Below are 23,805 nucleotides of genomic sequence, written 5' to 3'. Positions count from 1 at the left end.
CGTGATCTATCCATCTAATCTTCAGCCTTCTTCTGTAGCACCTTACAAGTCCTTTGCTGTCTCTGACAGAATTACAATGTCATCGGCGAATCTCAAAGTTTTTATTTCTTCTCCATGGATTTCAATACCTACTACGAATTTTCTTTTGTTTCCTTTACTGCTTGCTCAATACACAGATTGAATAACATCGAGGAGAGGCTACAACCCTGTCTCACTCCCTTCAAAAACCACTGCTTCCCTTTCATGTCCCTCGACTCTTATAACTGCCATCTGGTTTCTGTACAAATTGTAAATAGCCATTCGCTCCATGTATTTTACCCCTGCCACCTTTAGAATTTGAGAGTATTCCAGTCAACATTGTCAAAAGCTTTCTCTAAGTCTACAAATGCTAGAAACGTAGATTTGCCTTTCCTTAATCTTTCTTCTAAGATAAGGCGTAAGGTCAGTATTGCCTCACGTGTTCCAACATTTCTACGGAATCCAAACTGATCTTCCCCGAGTTTGGCTTCTACCAGTTTTTCCGTTCGTCTGTAAAGAATTCGCGTTAGTATTTTGCAGCTGTGACTTATTAAACTGATAGTTCAGTAATTTTCACTTCTGTCAACACTTGCTTTGTTTGGGATTGGAATTATTATATTCTTCTTGAAGTCTGAGGGTATTTCGCCGGTCTCATACATCTTACTCACCAGACGGTAGAGTTTTGTCAGGACTGGCTCTCACACGGCTGTCAGTAGTTCTAATGGAATGTTGTCTACTCCTGGAGTCTTGTTACGACACTGGTCTTTCGGTGCTCTGTGAAACACTTCACGCTGTATCGTATCTCCCAATTCATCTTCATCTACATCCTATTCCATTTTCATAATATTGTCTTCAAGTACATCGCCCCACAAGTGGTTCTCTTTTTTCCAAAGGTCTCTTTAACTTTCCTGTAGGCAGTATCTATCCTACCCCTAGTGAGATAAGCTTCTACATCCTTACATTAGTCCTCTAGCCATCCCTGCTTAGCCATTTTACACTTCCTGTCGATTTCATTTTTGAGACGTTTTTATTCCTTTTTGCCTGCTTCATTTACAGCATTTTTATATTTTCTCCTTTTATCAATTAAATTTAATATTTCTCCTGTTGCCCAAGGATTTCTACTAGCCCTCGTCTTTTTACCTACTTGATCGTCTGCTGCCTTCACTAGTTCATCCCTCAGAGCTACCCATTCATCTTCTACTGTATTTCTTTCCCCCATTCCTGTCAATCGTTCCCTAATGTTCTTCCTGAAACTCTGTACAACCTCTGGTTTAGTTAGTTTATCCAGGTCCCATGTGCTTAAATTCCCACCTGTTTGCAGTTTCTTCAGTTTTAATCTACAGTTCATACAGAATAGATTGTGGTCAGAGGCCACATCTGCCCCTTGTAATGTCTTTCAATTTAAAACCTGATTCCTAAATCTCTGTCTTACCATTTTATAATCTATCTGATACCTTTTAGTATCTCCAGGGTTCTTCCATGTATACAACCTTCTATCATGATTCTTGAACCAAGTGTTAGCTATGATTGAGTTATGCTCTGTGCAAAATTCTACCAGACGGCTTACTCTTTCATTTCTTACCCCCAATCTATATTCACCTACTATATTTCCTTCTCTCCCTTTTCCTACTCTCGAGTTCCAGTCACCCATGACTATTAAATTTTCGTCTCCCTTCACTACCTGAATACTTTCTTTTATCTCATCATACATGTCTTCAATTTCTTCATCATCTGCAGAGCTAGTTGCCATATAAACTTGTACTACTGTAGTAGACGTGGGCTTCGTGTCTATCTGCACTCCTATTTTTTTATTCATTATTAAACCTACTCCTGCATTACCCCTATTTGATTTTGTACTTGTAACCCTGTATTCACCTGACCAAAAGTCTTGTTCCTCCTGCATCCAAACTTCACTAATTCCCACTATATCTAACTTTAACCTATCCGTTTCCCTTTTTAAATTTTCTAACCTACCTGCCCGATTAAGGGATCTGACATTCCACGCTCCGATCCGTAGAACGCCAGTTTTCTTTCTCCTGATAACGACGTCCTCCTGTGTAGTCCCCGCCCGGAGATCCGCATGGGGGCTATTATACCTCCGGAATAATTTACCCAAGAGACGCGATCATCATTTAACCATACAGTAAAGCTGCATGCCCTCGGGAAAAATTACGGCCGTAGTTTCCCCTTGCTTTCAGCCGTTCGCAGTACCAGCACAGCAACGCCATTTTGGTTAGTGTTACAACGCCATATCAGTCAATCATCCAGAGTGTTGCCCCTGCAACTACTGAAAAGGCTGCTGCCCCTCTTCAGGAACCACACGTTTGTCTGGCCTCTCAACAGATACCCCTCCGTTGTGGTTGCACCTACGGTACGGCCATCTGTATCGCTGAGGCACGCAAGCCTCCCCACCAGCGGCAAGGTCCATGGTTCATGGGGGGGACTAGCACAGGTGAAAAGGCCTTTCTTCTACTACCAAACCCACTCATTAATTTGAGGAAGAAATGAAGTGTGTGAAAACCGGAACAGAAGGGAATTGATGTATTTGTGATGTGGTGCTACAGAGGAATGCTGAAAATTAGGTGGATTGATAAGATAAGAAAAGAAGAGTTCTGCGCAGAATCGGAGAGGTGAGCAATATTTGGAAAACACTAACAAAAAGAAGGGACAGGATGACAGGACATTTGATAAGTCGTCAGGGAATAACTCCCATGATACTAGGGGGAGCTTAGAGGGTAAAAATTGTAGAGGAAGACAGAAGCAAATAATTGAGGACGTAGATTGAAAGTGCTGATCTAACAAGGGGACCCTCCATACTGTAAATCACGGATTTTGGTGCGCTTCAAATATGATGCAGAGGCACTTACCCTGAGTATCTGACTTTATGTTTTAATAGCGACGGGCTTTGGTTTTTGAGAAAATCGATTTTGAATTTCATTGCTTGCTTTGTTTACCCGTAACATAAAATGTACGGTGAGTAAGTCAGCGTTGCGCAGTGGTAGAAGCTAACGGCTACCACGCTGGAGGTACTTTTTTTTTCAAAATCGACCGCAGTTTTCAATTTTATTTCAAAGAATATCAACAAACTGTGTAAGGTGTGCGAAATTATAAAGATATATTCAGTTATTAATTTTTTTGTCATACAATATTACAAAATATTATTTTTCATCGTCCACATTGCTTGATGTGCCAGAACAATATTGTAGCTGATACTTATCACAGAAACAACCGAAGCACAAATTTTCGCATCACCACGCGCATTTTATGAAAGCAACCGCCTTGCAGGCGTGCGGTTTCATCGTGAGCGATACCGGGAAACACAATTATTTTGCATTGATAAAGATTTCTCTTTCAACCGCTAATTTCGATGCGAACCATGCTATCTAATCATGCTTTCAAAATTAGGTGACCTGAAATGATGTAGGATTAGCGATTGTAATTTTATCGAATCTTCCCTAGAAGCGATCTCCCTGTTGTCTTCCATACAGTCGGGACCATTCTGAACAATTTTCGTGAAAATTTTCACCTGTCGGTATAAATAATCGTCGCAGGGCTGCCAATAAGGGGTGCACTTTGGTGGGACCACTTTTAGGGTGCAGGTGCTCACCTTCCTTTCTTCAGTGAATATCGTATAAAGTTGAATCGGTTTTCCCTCCCCACGAATTGATAATGCACAAAAAAAATTTCTGTCCCACGTACGGAAGATTTACAGAACGCAAAAATTCTTCGTATACTAGTTTCGTGAACTTCCCGCATTTCGACTACATTTATGTATTTCCCAGTTAATTCGTCTACTCGTTTTTGAACATTAGGATCAAATTTTCTGGACTATCTTGCATACATAAAAAAAACATATGAGAGCACGATTCGAACACGGTACCTCCAGCGCGGAGGCCATGCATCTTAGCCACTGCGCTACGCTGACTTTCTCGGGTTACATGTAATGTTACGGCTATTCACAGCACGCAAAGAACTTCAAAATCAATTTTCTCAGAAACCAAGGCCCATAGCTAAAAGACCGGATAGCATGGTACTCAGGGTAAGTGCCTCTACAACATATTTGACACCGAGCGAGGTCGCGCAGTGGTTAGACACTGGACTCGCATTCGGGAGGACGACGGTTTAATCCCGCGTCCGGCAATCCTGATTTAGGTTTTCCGTGATTTCCCTAAATCACTCCAGGAAAGTACCGGGATTGTTCCTCTGAAAGGGCACGGCCGACTTCCTTGCCCATCCTTTCCTAATCCGATGAGACCGATGTCCTTGCTGTCTGGTCTCCTTCCCCAAAAAAACCCAACCCAACATATTTGAAGAGCATCAAAATCCGTGATTTACAGTATGGAGGGTCCCCTTGTAAGTTGTTGGCACAAGAGAGGGATTCTTGGCGGTTCACATCACACCTATCAGAAGACTGAGGACTGCCAATAAAAAAAGAAAAAAAAAAGAAACTGGAGCATCAACGTCGCACCCGCATACGATCCGCCTCTTCAGATGCATAGTGAACAACGTGGATATGATAACGAGCTTAATGGAAAGGGATTCGGCTCTATCGTTAAGTACTAACGTTAAAAACACCCATCGCTAGACTGGAGCAACCCATCAGTTCAGTGCACAGTCCTGAGGTAATAGCGCTCACCAAACATGATGAGACTATTATGAATATTTGACTGTAATTGACCGGCTTCACTTAATATCTGTTTAGGTGTGAAATTCGAAGTTGAGTTACTTGCTGCAGAAATGTCGGCAGTGAATACTTGTTTTAGCGGGTATGAAGTGAGAGTGAGGTGGGATACTCACGGCTCCACGCCTTCGACGTCGAAGTAGTGGAAGCGCACCGCGACCTTCTGTCCGGGCCGGCCGTGGAAGAAGTAGTGGCACTCGGTGTCCCTGGGGTAGAGGCCCGGGAAGTTGGGGCTGGAGAGCCGGCCCGCCGACGCCACGCTGCTGTTGAACGAGAAGGCGCACGGCCACGCCGACAGCTGCCGGCCGCCCACCGAGGACACGCCCAGGTCTGCGGCACGTCGCCACAGCCTCAGCCGAGCGGCTACACTGCACTGGCAGTTTCACTACTGTGTGATAACACACTGCAAGCAGATACCTTGTGACAACGACACAAGGAAAGTCACTGATTTTTAAATATACACTATGCGATCAAAAGTATCCGGACACCCGCAAAAACATACGTTTTTCATATTAGGTGCATTATGCTGCCACCTACTTCCAGGTACTCCAGCGACCTCAGAAGTCATTATACATCGTGAGAGAGCAGAATGGGGCGCTACGCGGAACTCATGGACTTGCAACGTGGTCAGGTGATTGGGTGTCACTTGTGTCATATGTCAGTACGCCAGATTTCCACACTCCTAAACGTCCCTAGGTCCACTGTTTCCGATGTGATAGTGAAATGGAAACGTGAAGGGACACGTGCAGCACAAAATCGTACAGCCGACCTCGTCTGTTCACTGGCGGAGACCGCCGACAGTTGAAGAGGGTCGTAATGTGTAATAGGGAGACATCTATCCAGACCATCACACAGGAATTCCAAACTGCATCAGGATCCACTGCAAGTACAATGAAAGTTAGGCGGGAGGTAATAAAACTTGGATTTCACGGTCGAGCGGCTGCTCATAAGCCACACATCACACCGGTAAACGCCAAACGACGCTTCCCTTGGTGTAAGGAGCGTAAAGGCAGACATCTATCCAGACCATCACACAGGAATTCCAAACTGCATCAGGATCCACTGCAAGTACTATGTCAGTTAGGCGGTAGGTGAGAAAACTTGGATTTCATGGTCTAACGGCTGTTCATAAGCCACACATTACGCCAGTAAACACCAAATGACGCTTCCCTTGGTGTAAGGAGCGTAAACATTGGACGATTGAACAGTGGCAAAACGTTGTGTGGAAAGAGGAATCACGGTATCCAATGTGGCGATACGATGGCTGGGTGTGGGTATAGCGAATGCCCGGTGAACGTCATCTGCCAGCGTGTGTAGCGCCAACAGTAAAATTCGGAGGTGGTGGTGTTATGGTGTGGATTTGTTTTTCATGGAGGAGGCTTGCAACCTTTGTTTTAAGTGGCACTATCACAGCACAGGCCGACATTGATGTTTTAAGCATCTTCTTACTTCCCACTGTTGAAGAACAATTCGTGGATGGCGATTGCATCTTTCAACACGATCAAGCACCTCTTCAAAATGCACGGTCTGTAGCGGAGTTGTTACACGAGAATAACATCTCTGTAATGGAATTGCCTACACAGAGTCTTGACCTGAATCCTATAGAACACCTTTGGGATGTTTTGGAACGCCGACTTCTTGCCAGGCCTCACCGAACGACATTGATACCTCTCCTCAGTGCACCACTCCGTGAAGAATGGACTGCCATTCCCCAAGAAACCTTCCAGCAAATGATTGAACTCTTGCCTGCGGGAGTGGAAGAGGTCATAAGGGCTACGGGTGGGGCAATACTGTATTGAATTCCAGCATTACCGATGGAGGGCGCCACGAACTTGTAAGTCATTTTCAGAAATGGGTGCGGATACTTTTGATAACATAGTGTATTTGACCTGCTTCACAAGCCGATGTGTTATACACGCATGCACATAAAGTCTTGGGATGTTTTTCAGCTTGCTCGTGGAACAAAGAAGTTTTTATTTTTAAAATGCCTTAAGATGCTTTTTACAGTTACGCTCGGGATGAACACTTTCATTTACCTTTCACTGAAGCACAATGAGCCTTCCACTGCACACACGACAAAAATTCAGACAATAATGTAACTCGCCCGATACCTTTCCTATCATGTCTAGAAGTGTTGCTACTGCAATTCGGCATCGACTTCGTCCAATGTTAATAGAAGCGGAGACGTATGGAGTTACTTGTTTCTTACAGCTCCCCCCCCCCCCTCCCCCACAAAAAATCACAACACATTGTAAGATCATGTGACTTCAGGGTCTAACAGTTCAATTTGAGTTTCATACACCCATTACATTACGACCGATCCACCGCTGAGGCTGCGTATTGCCAGGAAATACTTTGATATACATACAGTGTTGGCCTGTCTTGATGTAAAATACCATTTTCGTCATGTTCTCGTAGTTGTGAAATGAATGAGCCTTCCAGCTGCCACAAGGAGACCCAACCGGCAACAGCATGAGCAGGTTCAAAAATGGTTCAAATGGCTCTGAGCACTATGGGACTTAACATCTGTGGTCATCAGTCCCCTAGAACTTAGAACTACTTAAACCTAACTAACCTAAGGACATCACACACATTCATGCCCGAGGCAGGATTCGAACCTGCGACCGTAGCGGTCACGCGGTTCCAGACTGAAGCGCCTAGATGAGCAGGTATCTTACAGCTGATGCAGAGGTTAACTTTTGGTTTCAGTACTCAAGATAAAACCAGTCTGCCAATCTGGAGAAGTAAGGCTACTATGTCCCCGTAATTACCTCTTTTGCAAAGTTTACTACTGAAAATTTTCGCGCATTTTGGAACCAACGTGTTTCGCATAGACAAATGAGATGCGGAACTAAAGTTCCGCTCCCAAATAACAGAGGTAAGTGTATGATTGGTTTCAGCATTTCGCCCATGATGTTTAATTTTCCTTACATATAGAGGGATCACCTGCTACATAGTACGAGGTGAAACAGCTAAGACAGGTCCCCTAATGGGAAAATACATTTCCTGACACAAAAAAGGAAGCACCCAGAGGATTTCGTAGGATGACAATGTCACTTCGTACACATGTACGCCATTTTATGACTAAAAACCGTATTTTACGCGCTAACCAGGCCTGTAGGGTATTTAAGGGCCATAAAAAGATCAGTTGCTGAAAAATGGCTCTGAGCACTATGGGACTTAACATCTATGGTCATCAGTCCCCTAGAACTTAGAACTACTTAAACCTATCTAACCTAAGGACATCACACAACACTCAGTCATCACGAGGCAGAGAAAATCCCTGACCCCGCCGGGAATCGAACCCGTGAACCCGGACGTGGGAAGCGAGAACGCTACCGCACGGCCACGAGCTGCGGACTCAGTTGCTGAGTGATCACTGCGCAGAACACGGAGGTGCCTTCTACTCTTGTCAATCAGCGTTGTCAGCACTTGGAAGAGTTTGAAAGGGTCATTATTGCTGGAATCTGTTTCCGTTATTTGTCGAATCATACAGTAATCCACATTTGTAGGACATTAGTATGTGACATTGGCGCGATGTAGGAGTGCTTGGGAACGTGAGGACAGGCATACCCTCTAAGGTTCCGATCGACTACCTCTGTCCACCATGGAAGGATCGCCGTGTTGTTCACCACGCACGTTGTAGCCCCTTCGCATCTGCCATCTGAAAACAAGTAATAGGCTCCCTACAACATACCATATTATCCCACAGCTATGGTTAGAGTCCAGCAGCAACCGGACTAGGGAGTTAAGCTGTTAACACCATACGCGGCTGCGTTATGATTAATCCCGTGACCAGGAAGTATGGACAGGTGATGAATGGCATCGCATTGTGTTCAATGATGCATTGTGCTTCTTACTATCGCACATGACCATCGTCGGAATGTATGGTGGCAAGCTGTTTTGAAGAGGCACAGCAGTCTTGTTAGTCCTGGTGTCAAGGTATGGAGAGTCATCTGGACAGTTTGGTCGTTATTGAGAAAACTACGATGCCACAATGGTACGTGATGTACATTCTGTGTCGTAGCGGCCACTTATCAGTTAGAGGGCCCGCAAGGTGGACTGCCGACCTCTCTTCAAGAGCTCATATCGAAACATCACCAGTGGATGTAAACAACTCTCCGCATAAACACGGAAGTACTTCGTGACAAATCATGCGAAAGAGATCCTCCAAAGGGAATAAATGTGACAAGGTGTAGTACTCCGCCGAATTGGCGTTATAAGCACGCCGGCAGCTAGAACAGCTCCGACCAGTACCTATGCCGGTTCTAGCATTGTAGACACTCGCCGTAGCATTCAGAAAAATGTTTTATCTTTGTAATTGTGTAGAATCGTATTTTGGTTATTATTTTCTTTTCACTGTCTCGTACTCTTATCTGGCTTTTGCCACCCCAAGAACTGTTGTGCTTCTTGTTGTTCTTGCGTTTGTAAATTAGGGCACACCAAGAAGGCGTTTTAGTTGTAATAAAGTGTGTTCAGACTTGATTGTTAATTCTTTCCTGCCGACCGCAGGACACTACATTTATTGACGACAAGGATAAAACTTTGATTTTTTAACGAAATGGCCTTTTCAGAGGAACTTCTTCAGTCCTTGGTGGAAACTCTACAGTAGATTGAGGCAGCAGTCACAAGGTCAGGACATCGTCCTCAGTCCCCAGCATTGCAAGAGGTAACACGTAGAGTTGATTCCATTGTGTGTAAATTTAACACTTGGGACGTGGCTCCACCGACATTTCCGGCTTTTCATTGGTCTGTCGAACCATGGTCAAATTATGTCGAACAGTTGGAACAACAATTACTGGTACATGGGATCCACGACGAAAATCTCGAGTTTTTTTTTTTTTAATTTTATAAGCGTCAGTCAGTCTACAGATGTATCGTTTAATTCAACTACTGAGCCCTGAGCAGACCCCTCGCTAACTCTGGTTTACTCATATTAAAGGCTGCCTTTTTGAGTACTTTGACGCACAAACACGCATCACCTCCGCCCGTCAGACTTACTTTTCTTGTCTTAAGTTCCAAGATCAGACATATCGGGAATGGATTGCGACACTCCAGGGTCCCTCCCGCGCTTGCAAATTCCGGTGTGCCAATGTTGCTTGGAAGCAATCTCATGCCTTGATTCGCATTATGGTAGTGTTTCACGCACCAGATGAAGGTGTTCTGGCTGATATTTTGAAGTTACAGGACCCGTCCCTCGACACCTGTCTGCCGATCATTCGTGTGTTTGAATAGTCTCACTGGTTACAACAGCCGCGTCGTCTTGATCCAGCTGTTTTTGCGGCTCACCAGTTGCCTAGTGCCAAGCTCTCGCTCCTTGTCGATCCGTTGGTACATAACGAGACAAAAAGCTTCTCGCCCGTTCTCCATGTCTGGACTGTTTCCGGACTCCCCAACGGTCAGAGTGCCCCCACCGCCGAGCAAGGTGCACGGCTTGCAGCCGAACGGGCCATATCACCGTTGTGTGTCAGGCTTTGCAGAAACATCACGTAGATGCCACGCTTCCTGCAGACGCACAGGCTCGTCACGAATCGTCACCTCAGGACCTGGAAACCTCGCATTCCAATAATGGACAAGTATTATTCATCATTTTCCAGTCGGGAGCCCGTTTTCTCCTTGCCTTGAAGACCACGCATATCCCGGTGGTCTTCCAAATTAATACGGCATCATCTGTTTCTGTTGTGGATGGTGCCACATACCAACGCTTGGGTTCGCCAGCATTGTCCCCGTACACTCGCTCCTTGCGGAGTTTCAGTAATCACCCTACATCAGTCGACGATGTTTTTTCCACACAGATCTTACACGGTCGTTCCTTCACCACTCAGCTTTGGTGGTCGGCTCTCCCGGCGCCGCTAACCTTCTGGGTGTGGACATTTTCATCTGGGTTTGTGAGTGCAGGATGTTCAGGCGGTTTTAATCCCCTCCTCGGATACCAACCTCGTCCCTTTGTTCAGCAAATACGAAACGTTGTTCTCATCCCCCACACCAGGAGTGAAGGGATTCACCGCGCATGTCCAGCTTTTTCCTTCTGCTGACCCTCGTTTCTTTTTAAGGCCTACCCGGTCTCCTTTGCTCTCCGAGACAGGCTCCAGGTGGAACTTCGCCGCTTACAAGACGAAGGCATCCTTTCTCCCGTCGCACACAATCGCTGGGCGACGCCTGTCGTGTTAGTCGAGAAGCAGAATGGTGCTTTATGCATCTGTGGCGATTTTAAAGTCAGAGTAAATTCTCAGTCCATCATCGATCCATACCCTATCCCATCAGTGGATGACATACATCTCTTGCAGGCTCAACCGTGTTTTTCCGAAATTGATTTGCGTGATGTAATTTACAGCTGCCGTTGGATGAGGAATCGCAACAGACCCTAGTCATCAATACCCCATGTGGTGTTTCCCGGTATAACCATCCCCATTTGGCATTGCCAACGCCCCCTCCATTTTCCAACGTTATTTGGAACACCTCACAAGTCAGGTGCCCGTTGCGGCCAGTTATCTGGTCGATGTCATCGTCGGTGGCTCGTCTTCGGTGGACCTTGCGGACAAGCTGGATAGGCTGTTTCAGATTTTTTCCGAGGTTAACCTGCGTTGCTGCAAAGAAAAGGGTGACTTTTTTGCTCGGGAGGCCAGTTATCTCAGGTTCATGATTGATGCCTGCGGCGTACACGCCTTTAAGGAGTATGTCGAGGTGATTCAAAATTTGCCTCCTCCCACCAATGTGAAGCAACTGAAACTTTTCCTCAGGCAAATCAACTATTATCGGCATTTTATACCCCACGCCGCCGAGATTTTGGCGCCCCTGACCGGATTATTCCAAAGGGTGTGCGTTGGGTTTGGGACCCAGCATGTGGACAGGTTTTCAAACTCCTCTACTTGGCTCCCTCCCGCCCTCCTTGTCTGGCCGCTTACGATCCTTCCCTGCCCCTCATCGTCGCCGCCTATGCTTCAGACTGTGGCTGGGTGCGATGTTCTAGCAAGAGGTCGACGGCATTGAGAGGCTGGTGGCTACTGCATCAAAAAAATTGACAGACGCTCAAACCAAATAGAGTTAAATTGAAAACGGCGCGCTGCTTTCATCGTTGGCCGCTCTTCCTGCGACGTTCAACCATGATATTGTCGATCGCGGTGGTCCAGTATTTTTGGAGTCATCGAAAAAAAATGGTTGTGAGCACTATGGGACTTAACTGCTGTGGTCATCAGTCCCCTAGAACTTAGAACTACTTAAACCTAACTAACCTAAGGACATCACACACATCCATGCCCGAGGCAGGATTCGAACCTGCGACCGTAGCGGTCACGCGGTTCCTGGAGTCATCGGCATAGTATCTTTTTCAGCAGTGACGTCATTCTTTTGCGTAGTCATTCGGGCATTCCCGGGGTGGTCATACCGCATGCATAGCGCTGCCGTGTCCTCGATCTCCTCCACGCTGGCAATTGGGGGATGGACCTCACCAAACAGCTCGCCCACTGACATCTTTATTGGCGCGGTTTGGATAAAGACCTGCAGTACGTGCCAAACGCGTCAGGCAGCACCCCCACGCCAGTATGTTTTGTGGCTGGATGCTGCTGCTTCATGGGAATGCCTCCACTTGTATTTCGTAGGGCGGTTTCATGGTTCCCAGTGCCTCATCCTGATCGATTCTGGATCGGGATACCCTTACGTATCCCGCATTATGAGCACTACTTCTGCTGAGACTATCAAAATTCTCCAGGGACTCCCCAAAATGATCGTACGGGCAACAGTTCACAGTTTACTTCGACCGAGTTAAGCAGTTCTGTACTGCCAATACAAATCTCTCGTCCATACCTCCCTGTTTCACCCTACGTCAAACGGCCGGGCAGAACGTTTTGTGAGGACATTCAAGACCCAGCTCAATAAGGTGCTGAGCCGTCATCCGCTGGAGGAGGTTGTGCTTCTTTTTTTTTTTTTTTTTTTTTTTTTTTTGCTACATACGACCCATCTAGATATAGTAGGGGTCAGTGAAGTGAAGTGGAAGGAAGACAAGGATTTCTGGTCAGATGAGTATCGGGTAATATCAACAGCAGCAGAAAATGGTATAACAGGTGTAAGATTCGTTATGAATAGGAAGGTAGAGCAGAGGGTGTGTTACTGTGAACAGTTCAGTGACCGGGTTGTTCTAATCAGAATCGACAGCAGACCAACACCGACAACGATAGTTCAGGTATACATGTCGACGCCGCAAGCTGAAGATGAACAGATAGAGAAAATGTATGAGGATATTGAAGGGGTAATGTAGTATGTAAAGGGGGACGAAAATCTAATAGTCATGGGCGACTGGAATGCAGTTGTAGGGGAAGGAGTAGAAGAAAAGGTTACAGGAGAATATGGGCTTGGGACAAGGAATGAAAGAGGAGAAAGACTAATTGAGTTATGTAACAAGTTTCAGCTAGTAATAGCGAATACCCTGTTCAAGAATCACAAGAGGAGGAGGTATACTTGGAAAAGGCCGAGAGATACGGGAAGATTTCAATTATTTTACATCATGGTCAGACAGAGATTCCGTAATCAGATACTGGATTGTACCCAGGAGCAGATATAGACTCAGATCACAATATAGTAGTGATGAAGAGTAGGCTGACGTTCAAGACATTAGTCAGGAAGAATCAATACGCAAAGAAGTGGGATACGGAAGTACTAAGAAATGACGAGATACGTTTGAAGTTCTCTAACGCTATAGATGCAGCAATAAGGAATAGCGCAGTAGGCAGTACACTTGAAGAAGAATGGACATCTCTAAAAAGGGCCATCACAGAAGTTGGGAAGGAAAACATAGGTACAAAGAAGGTAGCTGCGAAGAAACCATGGGTAACAGAAGAAATACTTCAGCTGATTGATGAAAGGAGGAAGTACAAACATGTTCCGGGAAAATGAGGAATACAGAAATACAAGTCGCTGAGGAATGAAATAAATAGGAAGTGCAAGGAAGGTAAGACGAAATGGCTGCAGGAAAAATGTGAAGACATCGATAAAGATATGATTGTCGGAAGGACAGACTCAGCATACAGGAAAGTCGAAACAACCTTTGGTGACATAAAAGCAACGGTGGTAACATTAAGAGTGCAACGGGAATTCCACTGTTAAATGCAGAGGAGAGAGCAGATAGGTGGAAAGAATACATTGAAAGCCTCTACGAGGATACAGATTTGCCTGATGTGATAGAAGAAGAAACAGGAGTCGATTTAGAAGAGATAGGGGATCCATTATTAGAATCGAAATTACAAAGAGCTTTGGAGGACTTACGGTCAAATAAGGCAGAAGCGATAGATAACAATCCATCAGAATTTCTAAAATCATTGGGGGAAGTGGCAACAAAACGACTATTCACGTTGGTGTGTAGAGTCTGGCGATATACCATCTGACTTTCGGAAAAGCATCATCCACACAATTCCGAAGACGGCAAGAGCTGACAAGTGCGAGAATTATCGCACAATCAGCTTAAAAGCTCATGCAACGAAGCTGCTTACAAGAATAATATACAGAAGAATGGAAAAGAAAATTGAGAATGCGCTAGGTGACGATCAGTTTGGCTTTAGGAAAAGTAAAGTGACGAGAGAGGCAATTCTAACGTTACGGCTAATAATGGAAGCAAGGCTAAAGAAAAATCAAGACACTTTCATAGGATTTGTCGACCTGGAAAAAGCGTTCGACAATATAAAATGGTGCAAGCTGTTCGATATTCTGAAAAAAGTAGTGGTAAGCTATAGGGAGAGACGGGTCATCTACAATATGTACAACAACCAAGAGGGAATAATAAGAGTGGACGATCAAGAACGAAGTGCTCGTATTAAGAAGGGTGTAAGACAAGGCTGTAGCCTTTCGCCCCTACTCTTCAATCTGTACATCGAGGAAGCAATGATGGAAATAAAAGAAAGGTTCAGGAGTGGAATTAAAATACAAGGTGAAAGGATATCAATGATACGATTCGCTGATGACATTGCTATCCTGAGTGAAAGTGAAGAAGAATTAAATGATCTGCTGAACGGAATGAACAGTCTAATGAGTACACAATATGGTGTGAGAGTAAATCTGAGAAAGACGAAGGTAATGAGAAGTAGTAGGAATGAGAACAGCGAGAAATTTAACATCAGGATTGTTGGTCACGACGTCAATGAAGTTAAGGAATTCAGTTACCTAGGCAGTAAAATAACTAATGACGGACGGAGCAAGGAGGACATCAAAAGCAGACTCGCTATGGCAAAAAAGGCATTTCTGGCCAAGAGAAGTCTACTAATATCAAATACCGGCCTTAATTTGAGGAAGAAATTTCTGAGGATGTACGTCTGGAGTACAGCATTGTATGGTAGTGAAACATGGACTGTGGGAAAACCGGAACAGAAGAGAATCGAAGCATTTGAGATGTGGTGCTATAGACGAATGTTGAAAATTAGGTGGACTGATAAGGTAAGGAATGAGTTCTACGCAGAATCAGAGAGGGAAGGACTGTGTGGAAAACACTGATAAGGAGAAGGAACAGGATGATAGGACATCTGCTAAGACATGAGGGAATGACTTCTATGGAACTAGAGGGAGCCGTAGAGGGCAAAAACTATAGAGGAAGACAGAGATTGGAATACGTCAAGCAAATAATTGAGGACGTAGGTTGCAAGTGCTACTCTGAGATGAAGAGGTTAGCACAGGAAAGGAATTCGTGGCGGGCCGCATCAAACCAGTCAGTAGACTGATGACCAAAAAAAAACCACCCATCCCCCATGCTGGTAAATATCCAGCGGAGATATTTAACAGTCGACCATTCCACTCTTCCTTATCTGTCCTTGTTCCCGAGACTTGTCACCCTCACCCTCCCGTCCGCACTCCGGCGCACTCCTTCCGCACTGAGGAGGAGGTCTGGGTGCAGATCTTCTCTCATCCGTGGGCGCGCTGGACGTCTGGCATCATTACCAAGCTCTGCGGCCAAGCGATGGCGTCTCTCCGGTGGGCCGATGGTTCCGCCGCCAGCCGGCACCTCAGCCAGCTCCTCCCCCATTTGTAGACCACACCGCCCCTTGGGAGCTGCCAGTGCTTGTCGACGGCTGCCCTGTGACAGAACCTCCACTTTCGCTTCTGCTTCTACTTCAGCCACTCCCTCCACCGCCAGCTGTCTCTGCCCCGTCGCCGCCGCCCGCCCTGCCTAACCACGAACCTATGGCCGTCGACCAGGATGCCTCTACTCCTACGGGCATCTGCAGTGCTGTGCATCTTTTTTCCAGGGGAGGAATGTCGTAGCGGTTCCTTTTCAGTTAGAGGGCCCGCACAACAGACAAGTAAGGTTGGCTGCCGAAATCCCTTCAAGAGCTCAGATTGAAACATCGCCAGTGGATGCATAAACACTACGCCGGCTCTAGTAGAGTAGACACTCACCGTAGTATTCAGTAGAAAGTTGTATTTTTGTAATTGTGTAGAATAGTATTTTGGTTATTATTTTCTTTTCATTGTCTCGTGCTCTCATCTCGCTTTTGCCACCACAAGAGTTGCTGTGCTTATTGTTGTTCTTGCGTTTGGAAATTAGCGCACACCAAGAAGGCGTTTTAGTTATAATAAAGTGTGTTCAATCTTGATTATTAGTTCTTTCCTGCCGAATGCAGGACACTTCATTCTCTGTCCTCATTTATTACGACCCATTTGATACTTTTAATGGTGTCGTTTTGAATAAAATGTGTTCAATCTTGACTGTTAGTTCTTTTCTGCCGAATGCTGGACACTACATTCTGTGCCCTCATTTATTACGACCCATTTGATACTTTTAATGGTGCCATTTTCAACAGGACAATGATACTCCACTCATGGCATGTATCTCAAAGAACTGTCTGCGTGATTTGAGGTACTCTCGTAGTCAGCAAGAGCGCCACATCTGTACTCTACAGAATATGTTTGAGAACCGGCTAGATCATCAACTCTGTCCCACAGCCAGTATGCAAGATATCAAAGACTAGTTGCAATAAGTGTGAGACAGCTTGCCACAGGTCACTGTCCAATGGCTTAATGATACAATTCACAACTCAATGAATGTATTCCAAACAGACAGTGCTACGTCATACTGATAAATAGCCTCATACTGCCAAATACGTTCTAAATTTGGCTGGGCTTTGTACTCACCGAAGTAACATCACATACCCTCTCGAACCGTGAAGTATGATCTCTTCACCTCCGTTTCCTCACAGTGCTTCACATTTTTCTGAGACAGTGTTTATCAAGGGGGGAAGGAGTTCAACAAATTGTAGTGCTGAGTCGTCGGCAAATATTTTGAAGTATGCAAGTACATTTTAATATATGCAACTGCCTGTTTATGAAACCGACTTCCCTTAATGCAGCAATACACTTTTTCTGTGGTATTGGGAAAGGCGTACGAAGGTAGCTTTGTAATCGGGCGAAAAACATATATCTCAGGAACAACACTTATAATGTGAGATACAAATAACCCGAGTGGTGTGATAGACGTGCAAATGCACACACCATATACGATGGCTAATTTAACGAAATAACCAGGGTAGTACATGAGGAAATACACAGACAGAAAATAAAATCGCAACCAAAGAAGGGGCCAGCCGTTGCGGCCGAGCGTTTCTAGGCGCGTCAGTTGGGCAGCGCGCTGCTGCTACGGTGGCAGGTTCGAATCCTGCCTCGGGCATAGATGTGTGTGCTGTTCTTAGGTTAGTTCGGTTTAAGTAGTTCTAAGTCTAGGGGACTGATGACCTCAGATGCTAAGTCCCGTAGTGCTCAGAACCATTTGAACCAAAGAAGGAGTTGTGCGACGTAAACGAAAGTTGGTAGGCGTAGTTCTACATTTGAAAAATGAGTCGATTCAGATCTCTCGCCAGTCACATAACAGTGGCGCTAATAGCACCACTATTAGTATGCAAATAAGATTTGCTATAAATTCACGCTTTTTGTAACGATCGGGAACATTAGTTACCTTTCAGATTGGGCATTGCGAGTTGATGTGAGTCAAGAACGTCTTTTTGTGGGACAAGTAGACCCTTATAAACATCTCACGGAGTTTGAACAAGGTCGTGTAACAGAGCTACGAGAGGGCTGTATGTTCCTATTGCGATATTGCAGAAAGACTTTGTAGGATCGTAGCCTCTGCACATGACTTACGGCAGCAGTGGTCACGAGAATTTGCAATTCCAAGACCACTGGGCTCAGGACGGCCCCTTGAAACTACTGATAGACTGGTCACATGGCTTTGTGTTACCGTACTGCATCTGCAGCAGCAATCTGAGCATCAGTTGGAACCAAAGTGACACAAAGAACTGTTATAGATCGGTTACTTCAGGAACAGATCTTAGTCAGGCACCCTGCCGCGTTCACTCCACTGGCCCCGAACAACTATCATCTGCTACTTCAATGGTGTGAAGCGAGAGCGCACTGGAGGGGAGGGTCTCTGTGCTAGTGGTGTCCTTGTGGTTGTTAGGAGGAGGCCAGCTGAGGATCAGCACGCAATCTGTCTGCGTAAAGACACATTAGACCTAGCCCTGGAGTTATAGTCGGAAGTGTGATTTTGTAAGACAGCAGGAGCACTCTTGTGGTTATCCTGCTCACCCTGACCGCAAAATTGTATGCCAGTCTGGTGATTCGACCTGTAGTGCTGCGATTCATGTGCAGCATTCCAACGGGTGAATTCTAACAGGACAGTACTCACTCACAAACCGCTATTGTAACCCAACATGCTCTACAGAGTGATGACATGCTGCCTTGACCTGCTGGATCATCAGATCTATCTCCGATTGAGCACATGTGGGACATCATCGGACGAAAACTATAGCGTCATCCACAAACAGCGTTAACCATCTCTGTACTGACCGACCATGTGGAACAAGCATGGAACTCAAGCCCACAAACGGACATCCGGCACCTACACAACACAATGCATGCAAGTTTGCATGCTTGCGTTCAAATTCTGGTAGTTACAAGGTTCATTAATGTACCCGCATATTACATTTGCAATTTCTTTGCTCGCACGTTAACCTGTGATCTTGCGGTGTTAATCACTTAAGAATATTTCCCACAAAATTGTTTTCCCGAAATTTCATTACTTCACATTAAATGTTTTTGGTGTTGCGATTCTTTCAGTAACTGTGAATGCAAAATAATAGCTTCCCAAATTACACTTCCACTGTCACCGGAAGGGATCCCACATATGTATGCCATAGAGTGCAAACTCTAAACCAACACTAACTCAAGTACATTTTATGTATCTATCTGCGCGCTTCAGGTAGTCATCAGTGATCTACTGTTCTAGCGAATAGACTGCTCGCTCATGAAGCCATTTAGATTTTCACAGTGCATGCCATAGTCGAGAAAGTGGAGAAAGATATACTACTTGTCCCAAGCCGTCTTGAATCTTGTTCGCAAATGTCGTGGTAAATTACAGAAACTGAATGTTTGGCAAGAAGGCAGATAGGAGGAGGAGGTATTCAGATACTTATACTTTGGGTTCATGCAACAAATTTGACCAGCTGTCAGTGATGAGTGAAAAGGAGGTTCTTGTAGCTGTAGATGTAGGGAACATGCAGTAGTCCTCAGCAGTTAGGAGGCCTTGGTCAGTTGCAAAGTCTAACAGAAAGAAGAAGGTTCTGCTGCTAGGTAGTTCGCTCGGTAGAGGTGTGGACCAGCAGTTGCAGGAAGTGTTGGGGAGTGAGTACCAGCATTGTGAAGCCTAGTGCAGAGTTGGCTCAGGTGACTGACAGCATAGAGGAGTTATGTAGGAATCTTACGAAGGAGGATCAGCTAGTGATAGTTGGTGGAGCAGAGAACAGTCTTAATAGAGACGGGGAATATGATGTTGGTGGTGACCAGCTAAAGATGGCTACTCAAACTGGTGACACTAATGTGCGTTTCGTGCAACTGTTTCAGCGTCATAACCGGTCTCATCTTAATGCGGCTGTTAGGGGCGTTAACATGGGGCTAGAGAGGGCACCGATGGCAGAGGGCATGGGTCACATTTCAGTGGTGCCAGTTGAGTCTATCAGTAGATCGGGTTTCACTAGGCATGGCCTACACCTCGATAGGTTTGGGAAGGAGCTGCTGGCAAAGCTTACAGGTGACAGTGTAGTGGGTGGTGGTGGGCACAGGTATACTCACCTTCAGAGTTCGTCATGTTTCCATGTTTCCAAGTAGAGAAGGATTTAGCATATCTCATCAAAATATAAGAGGTATTAGAGATAAAGTCAGTGAACTGCTTGTAGATGTTGACTCTGAAATTATTGGTTTATCTAAACACCTCTTAAATAATTTTACAATTCAGAGGCTTCCTTTACCAGGATACAGATTAGCTGGCTGTTTTTCTAGGAGTTTCTTCCAGGGTGGGGGAGTGGCCATGTATGTAAAAAACAGTATTCCATTTGAGTCCACAGACGTATCATGGCACTGCAGTGAACAGATAATTGAATGTTGTGCAGGGGCAGTTGAATTTAGTGAAACTAAACTTCTAATTGTTGTTGTTTATAGGTCCCCTAACTCTGACTTCAGAGCATTTCTGCTTAAGCTAGAGAGGGTTCTTGATTCACTTTATAGGAAATTAGTTATACGTGGTGACTTCAATATAAATTTTGTATATGGTGATGCAAGAAAAAGGATGTTGGTAGCTCTCGTAAATTCATGTGATCTACTGCAGACTGTGCTTTTTCCAACTAGGGTGCAAGGAAACAGTATCAGAGCCGCAGACAATAACTTTATTCATTCTTCATTACTGGATGTGAATTCTGTTAGTAAAATGGTGAATAGCCTTTCAGACCATGATGCACAAATTTTAACACTAAAACGCTTTTGTAGTCAAACAAATGTCACATACAATTGCAAACTATGTAGGAAAGTTAATCCAATGGCAATAGAGTGTTTCTCACACTTGTCAAGGAACAACAGTGGCGGGACGTTACTTTACTTAATACAGTACATTTATCATGCTCTTTGAGAGTTGCTTTCCATTAATACGTTTTAAACGGGGTACTAGCAGTAAAAGACAACCTGGGTGGCCGACTAGTGGGATAACGATATGTAGAACGAAGTGGGAATTATATCAAAATATTAGAAGTAGTAACAATGAACCTACAGTAGCCCATTACAAACAGTATTGTAAAGTGCTTAAAATGTTATTTGGTAGGCAAAGAGTATCTGGTATGCAAATGGAATAGCTAATTCACACGATAAAGTTAAACCTATATGGTCAGTTATATAGGAAGTGTATGGTCAGCAGCAGAAGGTCGACGATATAAAGTCAGTTCGTAGTGAAAATATTTCTGTTACTGATAAATCAGATATATGTACAGTATTTAACAATCATTTTCAGAGCATTGTTCGTGAATCAAATAAAAATTTAGTTTCTACAGGAAATCATATAACTTTCTAGGCAAATGCCTTTCCAAGGTAGACGTCTGAAATACTCCTCTATGGTACAGAGAAGGGGGAGATTGAGTCAATAATTAAATCACTGAAGACTAAGGACTCTGATGGATATGATGGAGTGCCTAGCAGAATATTAAAGTACTGTGATGCACATGTTAGCCCTGTATTTAGCCATATTTGTAATTTTTCCTTTAGGAATGGTCAGTTTCCTGAACGATTAAAGTACCCAGTGGTGAAGCCGCTTTATAAAAAGGGAGAAAGGGATCATGTAGATAATCTTAGACCTATTTCTATGCCGTCAGTGTTTGCTAAAGTTATTGATAAGATTGTGTATGTAAGGATTATTGATCATTTTATATCACACGATTTGCTATCGAACGTACAGTACTGCTTTAGAAGTCGTTTAACAACTGAAAATCCTATATTCACATGGTTGAGAATGGCCGTGATGTGGGGTACGGTCATGTGGGGGGGGGGGGGTGCCCCAGGCATCAGTGTTGAGGACACTCCTGTTCCTTATTTATATAAATGATGTGCTGCCCTCTAGTATCACAGGTAACATTAAAATATTTATGATTGCTGATGACGCTAGGTAGTAAAGGATGTTGTGTGCAACATTAGCTCGGTTTCAAATAGTGCAGTTCATGACATAAGATAATGTCTTGTAGAAAATAAACTAACGCTAAATCACAGTAAGACTCAGTTTTTACAGTTTCAGACACAGAATTCAATAAAACCTGACGTTTTAATTTCACAGAATGGGCATATGATTAGTGAAACTGAACAGTTCAAATTTCTAGGTGTTCAGATAAATTGTAAACTGTCATGGAAAGCCCACGTTCAGTTTCTTGTTCAAAGACTTAATGCTGCCGTTTTTACTATCCGAACGGTATCTGAAGTGAATGATCGTTCGACACGAAAATTAGTCTACTTTTATTATTTTCATTCGCTTTGTCGTATGGTATTATATTTATGGTATTATATTCTGGGGTAACTCTCCCCATTCTTAAAGGATGTTTTTGGCACAGAAAAGGGCGTTTCGGGCAATAAGTGATGTAAGTTCACGAACCTCTTGTCGAGCCCTGTTCACGAGTCTGGGTATTTTCACATTGCCCCTCCCCTCCCCTCCTCTCTCTCTCCCTCTCTCTCCCTCTCTCTCTCTCTCTCTCTCTCTCTCTCTCTCTCTCTCTCTCTCTCTCTCTATATATATATATATATATATATATATATATATATATATATATATTCCTTACTGTCATTTCTTGTTAACAATATTAGCTTATTCCCGTGAATAAGCGACTTTCACTCAGTTAATACTCGGCAGAAATCAAACCCGCTTTTGGATCGGACTTCCTTAACTCTTATGCAGAAAGGTGTGGAATATACTGCTGCATGCATTTTCAATAAGCTACCATTAGAATCAAATATCTTAGCAGTTACCCATGCGCTTTCTAATTGAAACTGATGAGTTTCCTCATGGGTAAGTCCTTCTATTCTGTTGAGTAATTTCTTGAAAAATTAAGCTGGTTCTTGTTGTATTGTTGATTGCGTTTACTTAAACGTATTGCTTGACATTTTTCGGGTTTATTAATATTTTATTTTTATCTGTTATTACTTTTATGTAGTAATTTCATGTACTGACACGTTCCATCACCTTGGAGATTTGCTCTTCAATTTGGTCCCATGGAACTTAAAGCGTATATAAAAAATAAAATAAAAGTGAAGAATAGCAACGGTTGAGAGAAATACAACTAATATTTTAAGAGGGGTAACACACAGTCCACATATCACTACGAGGTTGTGCAACTGGAATCTGTCAAAGGAAGATTCTGCGGGTACTACCTTCCAATGCGTCTGAAACTTCTCATTTCGCTCCCTTAACAGCTACAAGACAATGACTTTCTAAATCGGTTACAGTTCTCCGAATTACGTCAACAAGAACTGAAAAGTTATGAGACATTTGTATTCAAGGTTGTGTGTACAGTAGATGAATCGCTTACAGACCACTGGCGAATCAGTTTATGCAGCGTGCACTGCTGTTGAGTTCAACACTCGTGGTGGCTAAAAGACAGTGATAAAAAATGACCTTGACTTATAAGTTTCTGGTGCGGCTCTTCAAGAATTGTATTACTGGATGCGTTTTACTGATGCGAATTTAAATAGGCATATAATGTATATGTACAGTTCTTAGTGGATACCTTGCTGCTGTTATTAGAAATCATTCCACTGTACAAAAGACAATCCATGTGGTACCGCCGTCGACATCTGCCCACCCCCCCCCCCCCTTTCTTGACTGACTTCCGTAACAGTAGATTTCCTCATCTTACGATCGATCAGCCTCTAAGCTCACCACATTTAAATTAAAAGGTTTACGAAAACGTAGCGATAGCTCCCGAAGACATAGGATAAGGTGCAACACGGTCTTGCACTGCGGTAAGTCCACATGTAATTAAACATGCAATATTGTCTGCATGAAATGGCATTATAACATTTATCAGCGAGCATGGTCAATATGTTAAGCACATGAACATGCTAGTCATAATAACAAATCCTCGAACAGTATCAGAGTTACTTTGTTTGCTTCCATTTGGTACAATAGGGCAGACGGTTGAGGCGCCTCCTCTCATTGTGGAAGGACTGTGGTCTACGCTATTGTCCTGTTACCATTGGATCAAGATCCATACACTTTTCTGAAGTCCTCTTCAAAGTCTCTTTTCAGTGTTGGAGAGAAAAGTATGTATTTCAGA

The 23,805-nt window shown here is 44.1% G+C and overlaps 1 protein-coding gene across 4 annotated transcripts in view; it reads right to left on the bottom strand.

Moving 5' to 3' along the window:
• The window catches only part of LOC126145599 (suppressor of lurcher protein 1-like), a 579,327-nt gene that overhangs the window by 28,926 nt on the left and 526,596 nt on the right, over nucleotides 1–23,805 (bottom strand). For all 4 annotated transcript variants that reach the window (XM_049915569.1, XM_049915568.1, XM_049915571.1 and 1 more), the window contains one exon: nucleotides 4,816–5,029. In XM_049915569.1, the coding sequence (XP_049771526.1) occupies nucleotides 4,816–5,029 (214 nt within the window). The remainder of the gene's footprint in view (nucleotides 1–4,815; nucleotides 5,030–23,805) is intronic.

The sequence above is a fragment of the Schistocerca cancellata genome, chromosome 2, assembly GCF_023864275.1.
Source record: "Schistocerca cancellata isolate TAMUIC-IGC-003103 chromosome 2, iqSchCanc2.1, whole genome shotgun sequence".
Lineage (NCBI taxonomy): Eukaryota > Metazoa > Arthropoda > Insecta > Orthoptera > Acrididae > Schistocerca > Schistocerca cancellata.
This window is presented reverse-complemented; position numbering and strand designations above follow the sequence as displayed.